This window comes from Miniopterus schreibersii (genome assembly GCF_964146895.1).
Source record: "Miniopterus schreibersii genome assembly, chromosome: 8".
NCBI lineage: Eukaryota > Metazoa > Chordata > Mammalia > Chiroptera > Miniopteridae > Miniopterus > Miniopterus schreibersii.
This window is the reverse complement of record NC_138109.1, coordinates 49207817-49227574: the sequence shown is the minus strand read 5'-3', so window position 1 is coordinate 49227574 and position 19758 is coordinate 49207817. Positions and strand designations below refer to the sequence as shown.

Here is a 19758-nt window from a genome sequence, read left to right as displayed (position 1 = left end):
TTTTTAGATGTAAATATATTTAAAAAATTAAAACACCTAAGAAATGCAATCTATGCATATGAAAAAGTAAAATATTGATATGCATAACAAGTAGTGGCAACATGATCCAGAAGCAGCAGTTAGTGTTTATTTTCCCCCTAGTTTGGGTTGACACCGTAGTGGTAGTTTATTCTTTTCAGGGAAATTGTGTAAGATACGTACAGCATGTTATGAGTAAGTTATAGAAGACTGCGTAATTGGAAAATTAATTCCAAGTAACAACATTTCCTCTAAAAACATATTTATTATTAAACAAACTAGTTTAAACTAGTGGACAATAAAATGTGCCTATAATTTATTAAGTCCAAGATATATAGTCAACTTGCATAAAATTACATACGGCATTTTTAAAACGGCCTATTTCTAAAATATCAGTAACTGAGGCAATTGGGATTTCCACAGGAGATAAACTGCCATTAATTTCCATTTTATGGAGAAAAGTTCCGCCTTAAGAACATTACAACTATGTTATTAACAAACGCTATAGCATAGTTTAAAAATCAAAATGGTGAAACGTATGTGTTTGGATATTCTTTTATGGGTACCAGCCCTATAGCAGCATTTCAGATAGTGATGTAAAATCTAGTTAACCACATTTCCAAATGACTTGGGTTTTTATTTTCTAGAAATACATATCACATGTACGATTTAGTTAAGAATATGAATTTCCATTATAAATGAGAACCTACCATACTGACAATGTAAAGGTATAGGAAATAAAGTACTTGGATAGTCTAGTACTTTATTAGAAATATATCTACTAACTCCACAAAAACAAATTTTACATGTAAGCAAAATACTAGAAATTTCTGACTTGGGAGAAATATAATAGAGTGAATGGCTTCTCTTCACCTCTAGCTGTAAAAATCCCTTTTGCCTGTTTATTTGACCCGTCTCTGTTCATGCAATTTAGTGAACCCTCAAAATAATTTACACATCTTTAGACAGAATTCACATCTACATCAGTAAACAGCCAGTCCTTTTATATTTTCAGTGCCTTATCAAAATATGCATAACAAAGTTTTTCATTCTATGAGGCAGGAAGATGTTTCCTAAGTATTTCTTTGGATGATGAGGATATAGAATCTGGGAAGGACACCTCAAATTCTATTAGAAGGTCACCGCGCTGGTCAGGGTTTTTGGGAAACGGCAGCCCATATCCAATAATTCTTCTCCTCATTCCGGGTTTCACAATGTCATTTACTGACATAGGTATGGTTCTTCCATCCATTGTTGGCACATTAACTGAGCAGCCACACAATGCCTACAAAGCACAAGATAAAATTAACAAACTTCAAAACTTAGAAGTGTAAAGGATAATACCACTATGGCAGAATTTTAATCTCCTAAAGAATATCAGTAATTATGAAACCATATCCCCCATCAGAAAATCCCTTTAGGACATGCACAACCAGGCATGTTACACAGGAAGGAAAGCAGAAGGGGAAGGAAAGCAGAAGGAAAAGAGGACGACAGGGTGTTGTTCACGCTGCCCTGAGCTGAAAACGATAGTTTGGGTCTGCTGTTAATGGCATTCAAGACGCAGGGATGGGATGGGAGAAATAAGGGAGAAATTCAGGACTGGAAAGAACAGGATAGGAGCAACTACCTACTTCTCTGGAGGGAAAATGTTAGAACAAGAAATACATTTATTGTTTTAGTCAACAAGTATTTACTGAGTACCTACGACATGACACACGTTGCTGATAGATGTTGGGCATGTATAGGGACCCCACCTTAAGAAATGCACAAGGAACACAGAAGCAAACTAGTCATTATAACACAGTATAATGCCGGCACAACAGTATGTGCAGATGTCTTTTGTGAGAGAAGGGGGGCACCCAGCTTACCCCCTTAGCTCCTGGGAGTACAGAATGCTTAAGATAAGCATTGGACCAGTAGCTGGTATTGAGACAGAGTGAGGAACAATAGTGTTCCACAGAGTAGGACTCAGACAGTGACACAGGCATATACAAGATAATAATAGAGCAAACTTAGGGAAATGTGTATACGTTTATGGGTAGCAATTAGATTTAAAATGACCTTTTATGTTAAGCTAAAGAGCTTGGACTTCATGATAGATGCTATGTGGAGTCATTTAAGAATTTTATGCAGGGAACTGACATGGCCATATTTGCAGGATTATAATCTAATTTGAGAAATAGTGCTTAAAAAGAACAAATAAAAGTGTATGTATTAAAGTAGCACCCTTATAAATTATTTTGTCTTTTAATATATTTTTTGTTATATAATTACTCCAAATTAACAATTTTTGAAAAAATTTTATACATGGACTAGACTAAGGTGGATTGCAACACAGATCTCATAAGCCATACTTGTAAAAACAGAGTAGAGTTAACTTGTTATTAGCCTCACAGTACATAACCCAGTTAGCACTTAAAATTGGCATTTAAATTGTTATGGGTAACTAAACTTAGAATGCATAATCCCTTTATTATTAAATTTATTGGGGTGACATTGGTTAATATGATCATATAGGTTTTAGGAATATATAATTTTATCCATAAAAGAGGTATAATAGTAGTAATACCTCAGAAGGTTCTTAAGAGAACTTAAAAAATAATGTGTAATAAGCATTAAATAAATCTTAGCTATTATTTAAATTCCCTAAAATCAAATGTATAATTGTTTGGTTTCAGAATCCAAGGTGTTGCTAACTTACCTCTCGTAAACTAATTTTAGCAGTATAAATTATATTTGATCCATCTCTTTTAAATTTTGGATGATCTTTATCTTTAATAATAAAAACAATGTCTGCTGGAATACTAGTTGGTGTTTCATCTCCTTCCCTTGGAAAAGTAATTTTGGTGCCTTCTTTCCACCCTTTTTTAATCTCAATGGTGAGAATTTTGTCCTCAGATCTATAACTCCTTCCATCGGGGTTTAACCTTTTCCGAGAAATCTTCATCCGTTTTGTACAACCACTATATATTTCTTCTAGCGATACTCTAAGTTCACGAATAATTGGAGGGTCTTGTCTGAGGCGGGATGGCCCCACAGAATTCCTGTCTCTTGGATATCCATTCATGCTGAATCCAAAAGCACTAAAAGGATCTCCATCTACTTCCATTTCTTCAGAATCTCGACCACCACCCATCCGTCTGCCAAAGAAAATTTCAAAGGGGTTGGAACCTCCAAAAAATGCTGCAAATGTGGCATGAGGATCGCCATGAAAGGTGTACCGGAAGGTACCTCCTTGTCCATCCGTACCTCCTGCCCCGCCTTTCAACCCTAGATGAAGAAATAAGCATGATTAGAATAAAGTTAGCAACTCTTGGAAGTTAAATTTTCAAAAATTGTATTACTAATAAACTTCGGCCAACTTAGGTGGTAATTTATTAATATTGGCCAGAAATGCCATTATAACTAAATACAGAACAGCTACATAATGAGTCCATCCAAAGTTAAAATTTTAGCTTCGGATTCTTCCTCCAACTACCCAGCTTCAGTGATAATTTATCCCTGAATCTCTGTTCCACAGATACATAAGAAAATAAAAGTCAGGAATCTCTTATCTCATAAGCTACTGGTTGACAATCTGAAGTATATAAATTTAAGTTTTTAACAGACATCAATCAAAAAGTCTTCAGTAATCAATGAAAAATGTATAACCTAAATCTTTAAGTACCATTATCATCAATGAGCACAGCCATCAACAATATGAAATACCACATTCATACTAACAAGTTTTACTTCAGGTCATCTTTTACTGTTTAAGAAATAAAACATGACTCTTCCTGTGGCTGAGCAAGTCTAATAATATAAAAAATGTTTTTTAGATACTAATATTGTTATCACTATTCCAGATAACAAAATTGTTCATCTAGGCATACCATGTGATAGCATTAATTTCAATAGCATTTAAAAAGAAAACTAAAATCAAGAGCTGTAAACCCTCTAGACATGTAAGGCATTTGGACTGGTTATGTCTGTCTACTGTGGACAGTCCCCTTTAGACACCAAGTTAGTAACCCTCTGACCCTGTTCTCTAAGGCTCAACTAAGTAATATGTAGCTTACAAGAGATTACATATTTGAAGCATCATGACCACTGCATAGCAAAGAAAGATTCTACTACAACCCACAAACAATAGTATAGTGATCTTTTAAGGGACCAATACTGACAAGGATTTATATCATTACAGTATCAGTAAACTTTCTGAATGAGCCTTATGGGCATTCCTGACCAAAGAAATGAACAGGCACAGAATCTAAAAATTATAAAACTGATAAATTCAAGAGATTAAGAGATTCCAATATGTTCAAACAGTGAGTAATTTGAGGGGCAGGAAATATTTTATTCATTTCTGCGTTACTCATGCATACAGGGCTGAAAATGACAGGCGCTCACGTTTATTGAGTAAAGGGAATGATCTATTCTTAAAGTCTCCTAAACAGAAACTTTAAAAGGTATCTTGAGTGTCAGCACAGAGATGGGGCAGAAACAAAAGCAATATAAAGTATAATCACACATACACATATATGAGATATTTAATAATAAAAAATTCTACTGGAATCACTAAGCATGCTTTCAGAGAGACTTGGTTGTACATGCTGTATTCTATCTGAGTTCTTCTGTTAAAAGATATACATGTACTCTACTTCACCCAACAGTCTTAGCTAGTGTTTAGATTTTTACCTTCACCCATGAATAGAAATCTGGAGAGATCAAGAGAAATCTAACCTGAAAATTGTCAAAATATGTATTGAATGATATATCCAAATAGCACTTAGAGATATTCCTCAGAGGGACAGAATGACAAGTATAAACAGGACAAAAACTTTTAACATGCAGCCCATCCAAAACTTTTTTTAGTTACATTTTAACGGCATAGTTATAACTTCAAAGGTTAAAAATAAAAAGAAAAGCTAGTGACAGATTTTTTAAAATGATAGACTATGTATACAACTCAAGGTCATGGCCAATGTGACTAAACCATTAAATTATTTCAATCATTTCATTTTTCATTCCACAAATACAACACAGTATAATCATTTAACAGAGCTAATAAAGTAAATTGACTAAATTAGCTGCCCAATCTAGTTTAATTTTGTTGACAAGACAAAATTTAAATGTTTGAACCCATAATGAATTCAGGAAAAGAAAGAATATTTTAAGTTGTTATATCATGGGTTTGGCTTTTCCCTAAAACCCATTTCCTCCTCTGCCAAAAATAGTAACTCAACTAGGATTACAGAGTCCCGGAGAAGATTTATATACTGTCTAAAATGATATGTAGCAAAGCTGGCAAAAAGCCTCCAACAGAGCTTTGAAGTTTTCCTGACTCTAATCAACTACATTGCTCCGATAAATGACAAGAAATGACAGAAAATCCAACCCAAATTCACACTGCTACCATATAACATGAATTATTATGCAAGTATCACTTGCAATGCCGAGCACTTGAGCTGCAACAGGCATGTCATCAATTATACAGTCAACTCTTTTATTACGTACTTTTCAACTGCTCATGGAAAATTTTAAAAGTCAACTGGATTCCCTCTGGAACCCAAAATGCTTCCCAGACAGGAAAATCCCTTTGTGTGAATAAGGAATGCACTCTAGAATCAGCGTTTGCCTCTGCCTTAGAAAGACTGCTATTATTTAAGAAACAACCAGTGGCCCTCGCTGGGTGGCTCAGTTGGTTGGAGTGTCACCCTGTGCACCAGAAGGCTGTGGGTTCAGCTCCTGGTCATGGCCCCTACGGGAGGGAGGCAGTCTCTGTCTCTCTCTAAAAGTCAGTGAACATATCCTCAGGTGAGGATTTAAAAAGAAGAACCGAGGAAGCATCGAATGTACACTCCAAAAACAAATAAGCGTTTGGGATACTAATCGTGCAAAGATTTCCATCAGTTAGCTGACTAAACTTTATCAAAAGCAGCAGCATTGGAGAAGAATTAGGACTTCAAAAAAAATTGTACAACTTTAATAATTCTCACTTTAAGGAGATCTAATATTTAAAAATCCAAATTTATAGCAAGACTTAGAGTTACTAGCATGAGAGCCTTTAAACAGTTTTGATTCATAAAAATCCAATTTATTTATTTTTAGAAATATATAGTAAATAAAAAGATCCAGTTGATTAAAAAAAGAACTGAAGAAGCAAACTAGTATAGACATTAATGTACTAAATAAAAGCCTGATCATATAAATACTTTCGGTATTTAAAGTAAGTTATTGATTAAACCATAAACAATAAATTAAAAAAGAAGACATAAAGAAATGTTAGAGACCTGGAATACTATAAGGATGCATTATTGAAAAAAATTGGTTTTAGTCTCTTAATGCAAACTTGTGTTAACATCCACTGAACAATTCAGAACTAAACCTAAAACTTTTTGGGAGAGATGGATTCAAAATCCAATTTTAAATTTCTGTAGTTCTATGATTTTTGTTTTCAAATGATTCGAAAATTTCTGTTTTTTAAAATAATGTTATTTACTACATACCATAAAATTAACCCATTGAAAATATACAATTCGATGACTTTAGTAAAAGTTATAGAGTTGTGAGACTATCACCACAATACAGTCATAGAACATTTTTCTCTAGTTTCTATTCGTAGCTAATCCCTGTACCTACCTCTAGCCCTAGGAAACCACTGATCTGCTTTCTTTCTTTACAAATTTGCCTTTTCCATGTATTTTATATAAGTAGAATCATAGACTATATAGTCTTTTACATCTGACTTCTTTTATTTAGCATAGTTTTTGAATTTCATCCATGATGTAGTAGGCTTCATAAAATCGGTCCTTTTAATTACTAAGTAGTATTCCGGGGTGTGTGTGTGTGTGTGTGTGTTAGACTGCACATACATAGTATATATCACATTTTGTTTATCCATTCACCAAATGATGGTACTTTTGACTTGTCTCCAGTTGGGGAACATAACAAATAATGTTGCTATGAACATTCACATACATGCCTTTGTGTGAACCTATATTTTCATTTCTCTTTTATAGATTCCCAGGGGTGGAATTGCAATGTCATATAGTAAATTTAAAACATCTCTATTTTTATCCAACTTTTAAAAAACACAGCATTTAAGGCCCTGGCTGGGTAGCTCAATTGGTTAATGTCTTCTAGATACACCAATTTTGCGGGTTCCAGTCAGGGCACATACAAGAATCAACCAATGAATGCATAAATAATAAGTGGAGCAGCAAATCAATCTCTCTCTCTTTCTCTCTCCCCCTTCCTCTCTCTCTCTAAAAATCAATCAATGAAAAAGAAAAAAATTTAAGCCCCAGCATTTAAAATTGTGGATATTAGAGATTTTCAAGCCATGAATAAACTGGATCACTGGTTCTCTTCTTTTCTAAATACATAATTTAGCACACTCAACTCATACACTTCTCAGGTCATGGTCCCAGGCCTTGAAAGGGTGCAATAATTGAAAACAAAGTATCAGGTAAATTAGTAACGACTCCTGTCATAAAATTCAGTGTTTTGTTACTGCTCCAGAAACCCATAGGGCTGTGGAACCAGGCCTGCAAGCATGAACAGACCCAAGAAAGGCAAAGAGAAAAATGTTTTCCCACACTTTCACAGTATACCTAATGGGAATTTTTTTTTAAAGAATTAATGAGACATTATGAATAAAAAGCAAATATAATGCTTTTCTGTAAAGAAAGAATAATTTCTATAAAAGAATCAAAAACAGTAATTTTTATTTTAACTGTATTTTCAAGTAACAATTAGAGAATGTTTCTGAATAATTATTTCAAAGCATAATATATTTGAAAAGCTTTGAAATATATTATTTAAAAACTTTAAAAACTTATTCTCCCCTCATTGTTACCCACCTCTATTGCTTATATAAATTATCTGAGTCAAGAAAAAAAAATTCAGGGTACATAGATGATCCTGCTTTAGTTTTGTTTTGTTTTTAATTCACTCACTGATGACAATCAGTAAAAATCAAACTGAAGAAATATCACTCAAGAAAAACACCATTAAAAGGTAATGTTAAACCACGAAAAATGTATCATTTGGTGACTTGAAAATTCTGAAGACAAATTATCAGTGAGATGTGGATTAAAGCAGTGGGTTTGTTTTTCCATGGGAATTTGTGGGTTTCTTTTTTAAATTTTTTAATTGAATTTATTGGGGTGACATTGGTTAATAAAATTATATAGGTTTCACGTGTGCACTTCTATAATACATCATCAACATATTGTATTGTGTGTTCACCACCCCAAATCAAGTCTCCTTCCATCACTATTTATCCCCCCTATTTGTGGATTTCTCTACAAAATTACAAAATAAGTTCTTCGGAAATAGTACACTGTTAGTAGTACCTGAGAATCCTGCTTAGCTTTTGTGATAAACTGAACCATAGAATTTTGAGTAGTATGGCCATAGGAGCAAGCAGAATTGAATTAGCAACTATTTGTCTTTTTCAATATTTACTTTATAAGAACCTGACACTACAAGTCCTCATCACACCAAAACTAGCAGCAAAAACTGCTATTTTTGGCAACTCAGATCAAAACGAAAAACAAAACAAGGAGAAAAATCCTCAACACAATCACCCTGCTTATATAAGTTTAATTTTTAACTTAAAATGAAGTCACTGTTTCACTGTATTTTAGGATATGTTTCTAATTAGAAAAATTTAACATTAAATGCAATAAAGGGAGTAAAGAAATAACAGAAAAGTTTTCATACCTACAGTAATTTAAAAGAGAACATTTTGGGTGAAAATAATAAAATAACTTAGTCCTGATTTTAAAAACTGAAAACACCAGAAGCTGTAGGAATTAAAGTATTTTTCTTGTTGTTAATTAGCAATTTAAAATAGACTTACTTTATAGCTGCATGTATATGGAGATGATGACAAACTTAATTTAAAAACCAGAGTGATAAAAGAATCTTAAAATACCCCATTTACTGTACTCAACTAGCTTCTAATCTCACAATGCAAGAAACAAAAGTACAGCAGGGAGAGGAAAGGGAAGTTGTCATGCTTTTCTCTATACCTAGACAGTAAAATTTCAAAAGAAACAGTGTTACCTAAAAGTAAATCAATAATTGTACAAAGTGGCCATTTTAGGTAAAAAATTGTATTTCTGATATCTCATTTTCTTGGCACACAATTACTGTTTACAATTAAGCTAAAAACTTGTTCTGGTATTTTATGACATCAGGAAAATTCTTTCCTCTCCAGGCGGAATGCCAAAAACAACTAGAGCTAAATGCCTGGGCCTTCTCCTTCTCAGAGAGATGACTCTCTTGTTCAGGCGAAGCTAGCTTTGCTATAAGAAAGGCAAAAACTTCTTTTGTTTTTGTGACTAAAATATAATATAACTACCCAGAATGTGAACTGCTAATCTTAAGATTTTAAATGACCGAAGGATCTTTACTGGCAGGAAACTCAAAAAATAAAACAGGTTGCATAAGACTTTTGACACAATTCATTAACGTGTATGAGAATGTAAGGTTTCTTTTCAAATACACAATGTTAACATGATAAATCTAATGGTAGAATAGGGATATTACGAAATGCCAAAAATCTATAAAAAGGTAAACAAGTATCTTTGATTCGCAGCTATGTAATATTCATTCATATGATCAGAGATAAAATTTTGTTTTTATCTATTATTTATCTTTGTACTTTGATAGGTCTGAGAATTTAATTTAATGATCACCAGAAAGCTGAGAGAGAAAGGGGGAAAAAAGAGAGAAAGAAAGACAGGGCTGGAGAGACAGAAGGATATACACGGAATACTTACCTTCCTCCCCAAACTGATCATATATTTCTCTCTTTTTAGGATCACTCAACACTTCATAAGCTTCTGCGACCTCTTTAAATTTTTCCTCTGCCTGAGGAGATTTGTTCTTGTCCGGATGAAATTTGAGGGCTTGTTTTCGGTAAGCCTTTTTAATATCTTCGTCTGAAGCTCCTTTTTCAATTCCCAAAATGCAGTAATAGTCTTTCCCCATTTCGAATGCCTTGAAACGAACTTAGAGTCCCCTTTGTGAAAGAAAACAGCGTCCCCAGGCTTAGCAACACAGCGATTCTATGGAGAATAAACCAAGCAGGGTATTTTTAAAGTTAAAGCTAATCAGCAGTTCAGCTTGGCTGTCTTAAGGCAGCAAGCAGACAGCATATCCGTATTTAATTCCTTCCCCACAGCTCACTTACAGATAAATATACACTACACGGGAGACAGCCTCCTTCTAGGTCCTCCCATTTTCACTACGTGTCTCTGCACTTTCTAGAACAGCAAATGCTACAGGACGTCACTTCCCCAGCCGCTGCTAGTCAAAGTACTGAGCTAGGATTTCTCCTCCCCCATGATTAACTATTCATTTTCCTTCTGGCTCTGCCCTTTTATTTCCCTTTTAAGAGGCCAAGTAGGTTAAGAAAACAATGTTTCGGCGTAGATGTCATAACTAAGCTCTTTTATTTTTTACTCCATTCTAGGTGAAAAGCAACAAAAATAATTATAGCTATTAAGCAATCCTATGCTAAAGTAAAGTCATTATACAAATAAAAGTGCCCATCTGTTATTTTAGGGATCGTCATTTTAATTTCAACTTATTCAAATGTAAAATATACAGTACTAAAATATGGTTTGTTTAAGTTAAAATTTTCAAAAAATTTGTGTCATTTTCAGAATTCCTGGGGTCTATCAATCAAAAATGCCAAGAAGTCAATATACCAATTTCACATTGGGCTATATCATAAACTTCAAAAGCAGTATTTTAAAATAAGTAAAAGACTTGAATATTATTTTAACTAATGATTTTAAATAGTTAAGTAAAGGACTTGAATATTATTTTAGCTAATGATTTTAAATAGTTTTTTGTAGTATACAAAAGTTAATAGTTCTGGCAAACTAATGTTTATGAAATCTTCATATCTGATTTTAGTTACTTCAACTAAAACAGAATGAGACACCCCCCAGTTCCTTAGGGTCACTAAAGACCTTTTGTGTTGCAGGAAAGACGAGAAAAGTATCAGGTTACCAACAGTAAATACTCATGTTTCTTACAAAACCTTAACTGGACCAGCTTAAAATCTGGATATGCTATTTATGGGGCCAAAATATGAGAAATATTTTTCTTTTAAAAACATATTTTTCCTAATTATAAATATAAATTATTGTTAAAGATTTTGGAAAACAGAAAGAAAAAAGATTAAAATAAAAACCTCCCTATCATATCCCTGCTAAAGTTAGTGTATTTCCTTCTAATCCTTTTTTTCTTATGAATATTTAGGGTTATGTATTGTAGTTTTGTATTTTTTATCAACAAGTTTTATATCATATCATTTATATACCCCTTTGATGCCTATATATATATATATATATATACATTTATATATATATATATTTATGAGAAATATTTTCAATGTATATAACTAATATTTTATTTCTTATATGGTTTCCTCATGTTTTCAAAAATGTCCCCATTAATATAATATTGGAAAGATATATTAATAAGAAAGTGGCAAAAGAATTGCATAGAAAAAAGAATTGCATAAAGCTTTATACTTAATTATCTTAAGTCTGTAAACTTAAAAAAGAACATTTATGAGGAAAAGTAAATGTAAATATATGTTTAGAATATAATGAAAAGATGATGAAGTGTTAATCTCTAAAGATATGGGAACACTTACTGTATATGCCAAACAGCTTTACATTAATGATTCAGCAATTCTTTCAGATGTCCATCTTTGTGCATTTTGACAGCTTAGGGTTTCCTATTTCTCAAAACTCTCTATTTTAAAAACACTTTGGTATTAGAAATTTAAAACATCTATCTAGCCTACTTACAGATTATATAGGTTTCTCAGCTATTCAGCAAATATTTTAGTCCCACCAAAAAATACTTAATGTCAAAAGATAAATTTTCAAATAAGAAAAACATTGGGGGGAAAAAGTCACTTTAAGACTCCTACTTAAAATCATACTGCAAATTGGAGTCCAGTGCAGGGGTCGGCAACTAGAGTAGGGTAAAATATAATAAAAACTACCATTCTATAGTTAATTTCCAAGAAAGTTCCTTTAAATATTCATTACCAAAGGAATACTGACATTATTATCTATGAAAAGCCTAAGTTGTTCTGGTGGGTAACACTGAGAAGAAAAAAAAGTAGATTTTTCTGTGATTTAATAATTTTCAGAGAGCTAGAAATATTGTAAGGACTTGACATATTAAATGATTTTAAAACTCAAAGACTAGGTCTTTCACATTTCTGAGAAATGAATTATTTATTAACAAATGAAAAGAAATCTGGTTCTCCACACATAGAGAAAGGTGATAAAAGGATTTTCATAGTTCTTCAAATATCTTGAACACATAAAAGAATAATAGTGGTAAAGTTGAAAGGCCCAGAATTCATCTCAACTTGGAAATTTCAAGTTAATAAGGAAGCAAGTGTAACCTTAAGACTTCAAATAATAAAACAATCAACTAGCTTTTGACAAAATGAGCAGATACTTGCACACTTATAGCTTTGTAACTAATTCTTTCAAACATTTGGGAATAGTTATTAAAAATGGTTTTAAAAACTCTGTAAATAATGTACCTGAAAATTTATCCTTAGAAAATAATTCATAGAATAAAATTATTATATATACAAATATACTCATTGCAATTAGATGCAATAGGGTAATGGATCAATATGATCATTATTAAACTACATAGTATTTTAGAAACATTTCACCCTTACATTCATATTTTCAGACTGAGCTCTTTCCTCTACCACTTAGGGGTTGAAGATCCATTACACAATCACTTTACATTAAGTTTTCTTTCGTCATCCAAGTTTGTATGAGATAAATGTGGGGGTTTTTTAGGGGAGTGGGGGTGGGGAGGCCAGCAATTGTCATTCCTGTAAATAATTATCATGACAAAAATAAAGTATATAAAGGGAAAAGTAGTGGCAGCCTTTAGGGAAAATGGAGCAGAGAAAAGATGTGAACAAAGCTCATTTAATTGTTTTCAAAAGTAAAATTAAAAAGAAAACCAAAAATACTATAATAGTCTATTTGCAATATTATTTAGAAATCACATAATTGCCTGATTAGTTGATATTACAGGTACGTGTGGAAGAAAGTTTGAAGAGAACAAAAACTAGCTTGAGTTTGTAATGTATTTTTTTTCCTTAAATTCATTTAAGGCTGCTATATTTTTAACAAAGATGATATTAGTGTTGGTATTTTTAAATTTTTACTTTACTACTCAAACATTGATGAGATTACTCCATGAAAGCACAATTCTTTCCTTTCTTAAAAGAAAATTACTGAGTCAGATTCTTCTCAATATTTATAGTTTACATGGTCAAGTTCTCATGCCGGGGTAGGGCTAGTTCATCGCTATATATTGAAGGCAAGTTACAATATATTTTATTTTTTCTGTAACATTTTTTATTAATATTTTTTCAATAACTTTTTTGTAAATACTTTTTTTATTTTAGAGAGAGAGAGAAAGGGAGAGGGAGAGAGACAGAAACATTGATGAGGGAGAAATCAATCAGCTGCCTTCTGCATGCCCCCTACTGGGGATGGAGCCAAAGCCAGTAATGAAACAGATGACCTCTTGGTGCGTGGGGCAATGCTCAACCAACTGCGCCATTCTACCCAGGCTACAATATATTTTAAATAAATGATTTTCATTTTTTCAACCAAATCAGGAAACTTAAGAGTGTTTATTATTTTGTTTATCAAAGTTAATAAAAACAAACTTTTTGTGCTTAATATATTTGGGGAAAATGTGTCACTCTATTTTAGGGTCATGCATGGGCCAGGATTAAGTAAAAATTCTAAAGATATATTTTGTTTTCTATAACTTCATTTTTTTACTTATTTGTTTAATAGTTCATTGACTTTTAGAGAGAGAGGAAGAGAGAGAGAGAGAGAAACACCGATGTGAGAACATTGATCAGCTGCCTCCTGCATGCCCTTGACTGGGAACTGAACCTGCAACCTCACAGCACACGGGACGATGCCCAACCGAGCCCCACCAGAAAGGGCTCTTTTCTACAACTTTAAAAAGCTTCCTTATTTGGCTTATTAGGCTCTTTAATAATAAATATGGAAAAATTATTTTTACAAAAGTATGAGATTTTTTATTTTTTAATCATAGTTCAAATACTAAATATAAAAATGAGAAAAGGGCAAATGTTAAATATATTTAGATAATAGGAATGAAAGTCAAAGATAATTTTGATCATAAAAAACTGAAAGTATATAACTAGTCATTCAACTAATGCTATCTTAATCTTAATACTTTGGCTTTATTCATAGACAATAAAAAAATGTTTTCGCCCTAGCCGGTCTAGCTCTGTGGTTAGAGCATTGGGCCTCAGACTGAAGGGTCTCAGGTTCAACTCCGGCCGAGGTCACATGCCTCAGCTGCAAGCTCAATCCCCTGCCCCAGTCAGGGCACCAGCAGGAGGCAACAATCGATGTGTCTCTCTCACATCAATGTTTCTCTCCCTCTCTCTCTCTCTCCCTCTCCCCCTTTCACTCTCTATGAAAAAGCAATGGAAGAAGTATCCTCTGGTGAGGATTAAAAAAAGTTTTCTTTCTCCAAATCACAAATCATTTCTCAGCTTATAATAAATTAGTATAGAGAAAGGCAGCGTGCCTTCTAGAGTCTCAGGGAAAAAATTACTGTTAAAATTCAGATCATCATACTTAAATACTCAAAGACAAATGGCATCTAATATTTTACCTATGTTCCTGTTGAAAACTTTTCTGTCAATATTTAGTTATTAAATAAGTACATTTAGTCCTGAAATTCCTCATTTAGTGATTGGTATTAGTAAATTATGACTTTCATTCCCTGCTACTCACCCAAGAATAAGAAAACTGGGGCTCTTTTATACCTTGTTAACAGTACTTTAGATAGTTGAATATAATCTCAAATATAAGTATGTAACAGTGGTTGTAAATTTGCTAAGGTGGCACCAGGGAATATTGATAGTGTGATTGTTAAAAGCACAGATTTTGGAGCCAGACAATCTGGGTTAGAGTCCTGGCAACACCACTTAGCTGTGTGGCCTTGATTTTAACATATCTGTGCTTCAGGTTCCTCATCTGTCAAATGGGATTAACATTAATACCAACTTCTTATGGTTGTTGTGAGGATTAAATGAGGGAACTTTGTGATGCATTTAAATGTGACTGGCACATAGTGAGGACTATTTAGGTTCTATCTACTATTGTGATGACAATGATCTCATCATATGAACTAATTTTTTAGAAAAAATTACTATACCATATGTATAATAAAATATCCTTTTTACAAGCATACACATCTGTACACACAAAAACTGTCCAACTAAGAATTAATGGGTCTCTCCAAATATTCCAGTTCATATTCACTACTTACTCATCTTGATTCTGTTAAAATTTCATCGTTAAAACTTCACATAGGTAGTATTCACTGTATTGCAAATATATTCATTTGTATTTCAAATGCATTCATTGTATTTCAAGTGCATTGTGTTTCAAACACAGTAATCAAGATAGTGTGGTATTGATGAAAGAAGAGGTAAATAGATCAATGGAAGAGAATAGGGAGTCCAGAAATAGACTCATAATTACAGTCAACTGATCTTTGACAAAGACGCAAAGGCTAAATAGCACTGGAACAACTGGACATCCATTTGCAAAGAAATAAATCTAGACACAGACCTTACACCCTTCACAAAAATTAACTCAAAATGGATTACAAACCTAAAAATAAAATGCAAAATTATAAAACTTCTAGAACATAGGAAAAATCTAAATGACCTTGAGTTTAGCAATGACTTTTTTTTGTTAATCCCCACCCAAGGATTTTTTTTCATTGATTTTTTTTTTTTTTTTTAAGAGAGAGTGAAAAGGAGGGAGGGAGGGGGGAAGAGAGGGGAGAGAGAGAAAGAGAAACATCAATGTGAGAGTCACATGGATTGGTTGCCTCCCAAGCCTCAAATGGGGCCCAGGATCCAACCTGCAATACAGGTACGTGCCCTTGACCTGGAATTGAACCTGCAATGGTTTCAGTGTGTGGGCTGACACTCTAACCACAGAGTCTCACAAGCTAGGGCAGCAATGATTTATTTTTAATGCTCACCCAAGGATATGTTTATGATGTTTATTGATTTTAGAGAGAGGAAAAGAGAGAGAGGGAAACACATCGATGTGAGTAACATCCATCGGTTGCCTTCCGTATTCGCCCAGATGGGGGATTAAATCCACAACTTTTGGTGTACAGAATGACACTCCAACCAACTGAGCCCCCCAGTCAAGGGTGACAATTACTTTTTAAGTACAATACCAAAAACATAATGTATGGTGTCAGATGGGTACTAGATTTATCAGGGTGATCACTTTGTAAGTTACATAAATGTCTAATCACTATGCTGTACACCTGAAATTAATATAATATTGCATGTCAACAGTAATTTTTAAAATTACTTTGCTTATATTTTTAAAATACTGTATATCTCTTTGATTTTCAAGTCAGCAGATCTTTCTAGCTTTAATTTCCATTGCTGCCTCATATACTTCAATCACACTAAGTTATTAAAAGCTGCTTAGGGGAACCGGGCTGGCATGGCTCAGTGGTTGAGCATCAACCTATGATCCAGGAGGTCTCAGTTCAGTCTGGGGTCAGGGCACATGCCTGGGTTTCAGGCTCAGTACTCAGCAGGAGGCATGCAGGAGGCAGCCAAGCAATGACTCTCTCTCATCACTGATGTTTCTATCTCTCTCCCCCCCTCCTAGGGGAAACTATTGTTTATCACTGAATATTAAAATCCTGTTAGTGGACTAGCATAAAGGGGCTACAAATGTCTAAAGAATAAAGACCTAAGAATTTGAATGCTTGATTTCTCATTTCACCTCTGCCACTTATAGGTGAGTAATTTAGGCAAATCATTTAATTTCTCTGAATTCCTAACTTATAATGAGAGTTAGATGAGGTAATATACATAAACGCAATAAAATTTATATAATGACATATACATATAAGTTGTTTTTTATTATTTTGAGCTATACAAACATTTTTGCTACCACTTGGAGGTCATCTCCCTTTACTTAGGAAGTTTTATTTGGCATAAAGCATTAACGTAAGTACCAGAGTCAGCCCCAAAACACTCAGGCATCCTCCAAGATCATGTTACTTTTTCAGAACTTTATCTCTGAATTTTAGTCTCTTAGTGTTAAAAAAAAAAAATAACTATTCTATGTCTTCCCCATAATAGTAACATTTATACAGTACAGTTCATCTAATACTTCCACATGCTTTCTCATGTGTAATCTATATATATGTACACATATCTGATATTGAAACTAGTGAAAAGATTTCAAACAGCTTTTCTATAACTAGTGAGCTATGATATTCTTAACAATATTAACATAAACTTAAGGAGTACAAGGACATATCTGTTCTAACATTTGGCCTGCTTTTTACGTAATATCTAAGTAATTACATATAACCAAACTACTGGCCATCTATTAATAGAATATATCTTACCTCTACATGTTATACAGTTGGCCCTCCATATCCATGGGTTCCGCATCTGCGGATTCAACCAACAATGGATGAAAAATATTTGAAAAATATATATTATGTTGTTGTTGACATGTACTATGTATTTAGGATTATTACAGTTGCATCTATACTAAACATGTACATACTTTTTTTCTTGTCATTATTCCCAAACAATACAGTATAAAAATTTTACATAGCACTTACATTGAATTAGATATAAGTAATCTAGATATGATTTAAGGTATACATGAGGATGTGCATAGTTTATATGAAAATATCATGCCATTCTGTATAAGAGACTTGAGCGTCCACAGATTTTGATATCCTAGGGGTGACCTGGAACCAATCCCCCAAGGGAAGAACTGTACTTTCCTAAAATGTCTTCAAGCACTAAGAGGCATCACTATCATAGATTCTGCCCCCCCACACCCACCTCTGTGTTTTAAAAAATGTTTTTATTGATTTGAGAGAGAGAGAGAAATATCCATTGGTTGCATCCTGCATGCACCCCAATCAGGGATCGAACCTGAAACCTGGATATTTGCCCTGACCAAGAATAGAACAGGTGACCATTTTGGCACATGGAACAACACTCAACCAACTGAGCCAAACCGCCAGGGCCTACATCATTTTAAATGGATCTTGTACATTAATATCTGAGTATACACTTTGATTATGTTGAAAGATCATATAACGTAGAGGAGCGCTGTCCAACAGAAATATAAAGCGAGCTACAGATGGCAAGCCACATATGTAATTTAAACATTTCTAGGATCCACATTTTAATAAAAGTAAAAAATTTTAATAATGTATTTTATTTAACCCAAGATATTATCATTGCAACATGTAATCAATATAAAAATTATTAGTAAGCATTTTACGTTCTTGTTTTTATACTAAGTCTTCAGAATCCAGTGTGAATTTTACACTTCACACTGTATCTCAATTCAGATAGCCACATTTCAAGTACTTAGCAGCTTCATGTGGCTAGTGGCTACTGTATTAGACAGTACAGATGAAGAGGTTCCTTCGCATCACCAGTGCTGCAATCCAATTTTTCAGAAGCCTCAACCTATGAACTGAAGTATATCACACATATACATCTCTCACATGCACATTTAGGGAAAACAAAATCCTAACAGATGAACACTAAGGAAATTTTATTTTCACTTATAAAATAGTATTCCAGTGCTTGCTTCAGCCATATATATACTATAATTGGAATAACATGGAGAAGATTACCATGGCCCCTGTGCAAGGATGACATGCAAATTTGTGAAGCATTCCATATTTTAAAAAAGATAAATATATGAGGTGGTGGCTGTGTTAATTAACTAGAGGGGAGGAATCCTTTCACAGTGTATACATATATCAAATTATCACAATGTACACTTTAAATACCTTATGATTTTTAAATTAAATTTATTGGGGTGACATTGGTTAATAAAATTATATAGGCTTCAAGTGTACAATTGTATGATACATCATCTGTATCTTATAATTTTACATGTCAATTATATCTCAATAAATTTGAAAAATAAAGTAAAATGGTATTCCATTTTTCATCTACAAGAAAAAGACACTTGTGAGGAAGTTTTGAAATAATACTTTACACTTAGAGGAAAGTAGTGGGACTGGCTCTATTTACACATGTTTACTTCATACATACTTTCACAATGTTAAAAGTAAAAAACCAACAAACAAACAAAAAACTAGGAAATGAGGAATTTATGTGATTTTCACTTTATTCTTTTCTAAAGTTTCTCCTCTCATAAGCAGCCAGGGAGGCCATCAGAATCACTTGGAAAACTTAATTGGCTGGTCAGAGAGAGGGAGTAGTCTGTGGCCAAAGTGAAACCAACAGCCCCTCACAGTAAGACAAGTAGTAACAGAAAAAAATGTCTGTAACAGCACAGAGTGAGGCAGGATTGGAGAGTAGGCTGCTGTTTCACAGAACTGTTAGGCTCTTAGCCAAGCAATAAACTGATTATTAAGCAAGTTTGTTTAACTCTCCAACTATTTACAACTCTAAAATAATTTCTTTCCATTTAAATCAGTACCTAACCTCAACTATAAATTATCTTTATAATGCATTGCATCCATGAAGGCATAATAATTAAACCACTGCTATTGTGGAGCCTTGACTATGATTCAAAGAATTTATTGAAACCTACCAAATGTAAGTATAGGACATGTATAAAA

General features: G+C 33.3%; 1 protein-coding gene across 7 annotated transcripts in view; it reads right to left on the bottom strand.

The window, feature by feature from the left end:
• Positions 1 to 312: 312 nt before the first annotated feature.
• Positions 313 to 19758, bottom strand: part of DNAJB4 (DnaJ heat shock protein family (Hsp40) member B4) — a 39973-nt gene continuing 20527 nt past the window's right edge. For 2 of the 7 annotated variants that reach the window (XM_081143883.1, XM_081143885.1), the window contains exons 2-4: positions 9795 to 10082; positions 2723 to 3291; positions 313 to 1303 (exon numbers count right to left, since the gene is read on the bottom strand). In XM_081143883.1, coding sequence (XP_081000009.1) covers positions 1070 to 1303; positions 2723 to 3291; positions 9795 to 10005 — 1014 coding nt within the window. In that variant the 5' untranslated portion in view covers positions 10006 to 10082 and the 3' untranslated portion in view covers positions 313 to 1069. Of the gene's footprint in view, positions 1304 to 2722; positions 3292 to 9794; positions 10300 to 17538; positions 17585 to 19758 lie in introns of those variants that run through there. The other 5 variants (XM_081143884.1, XM_081143882.1, XM_081143881.1 and 2 more) reach the window with 5 other exon arrangements.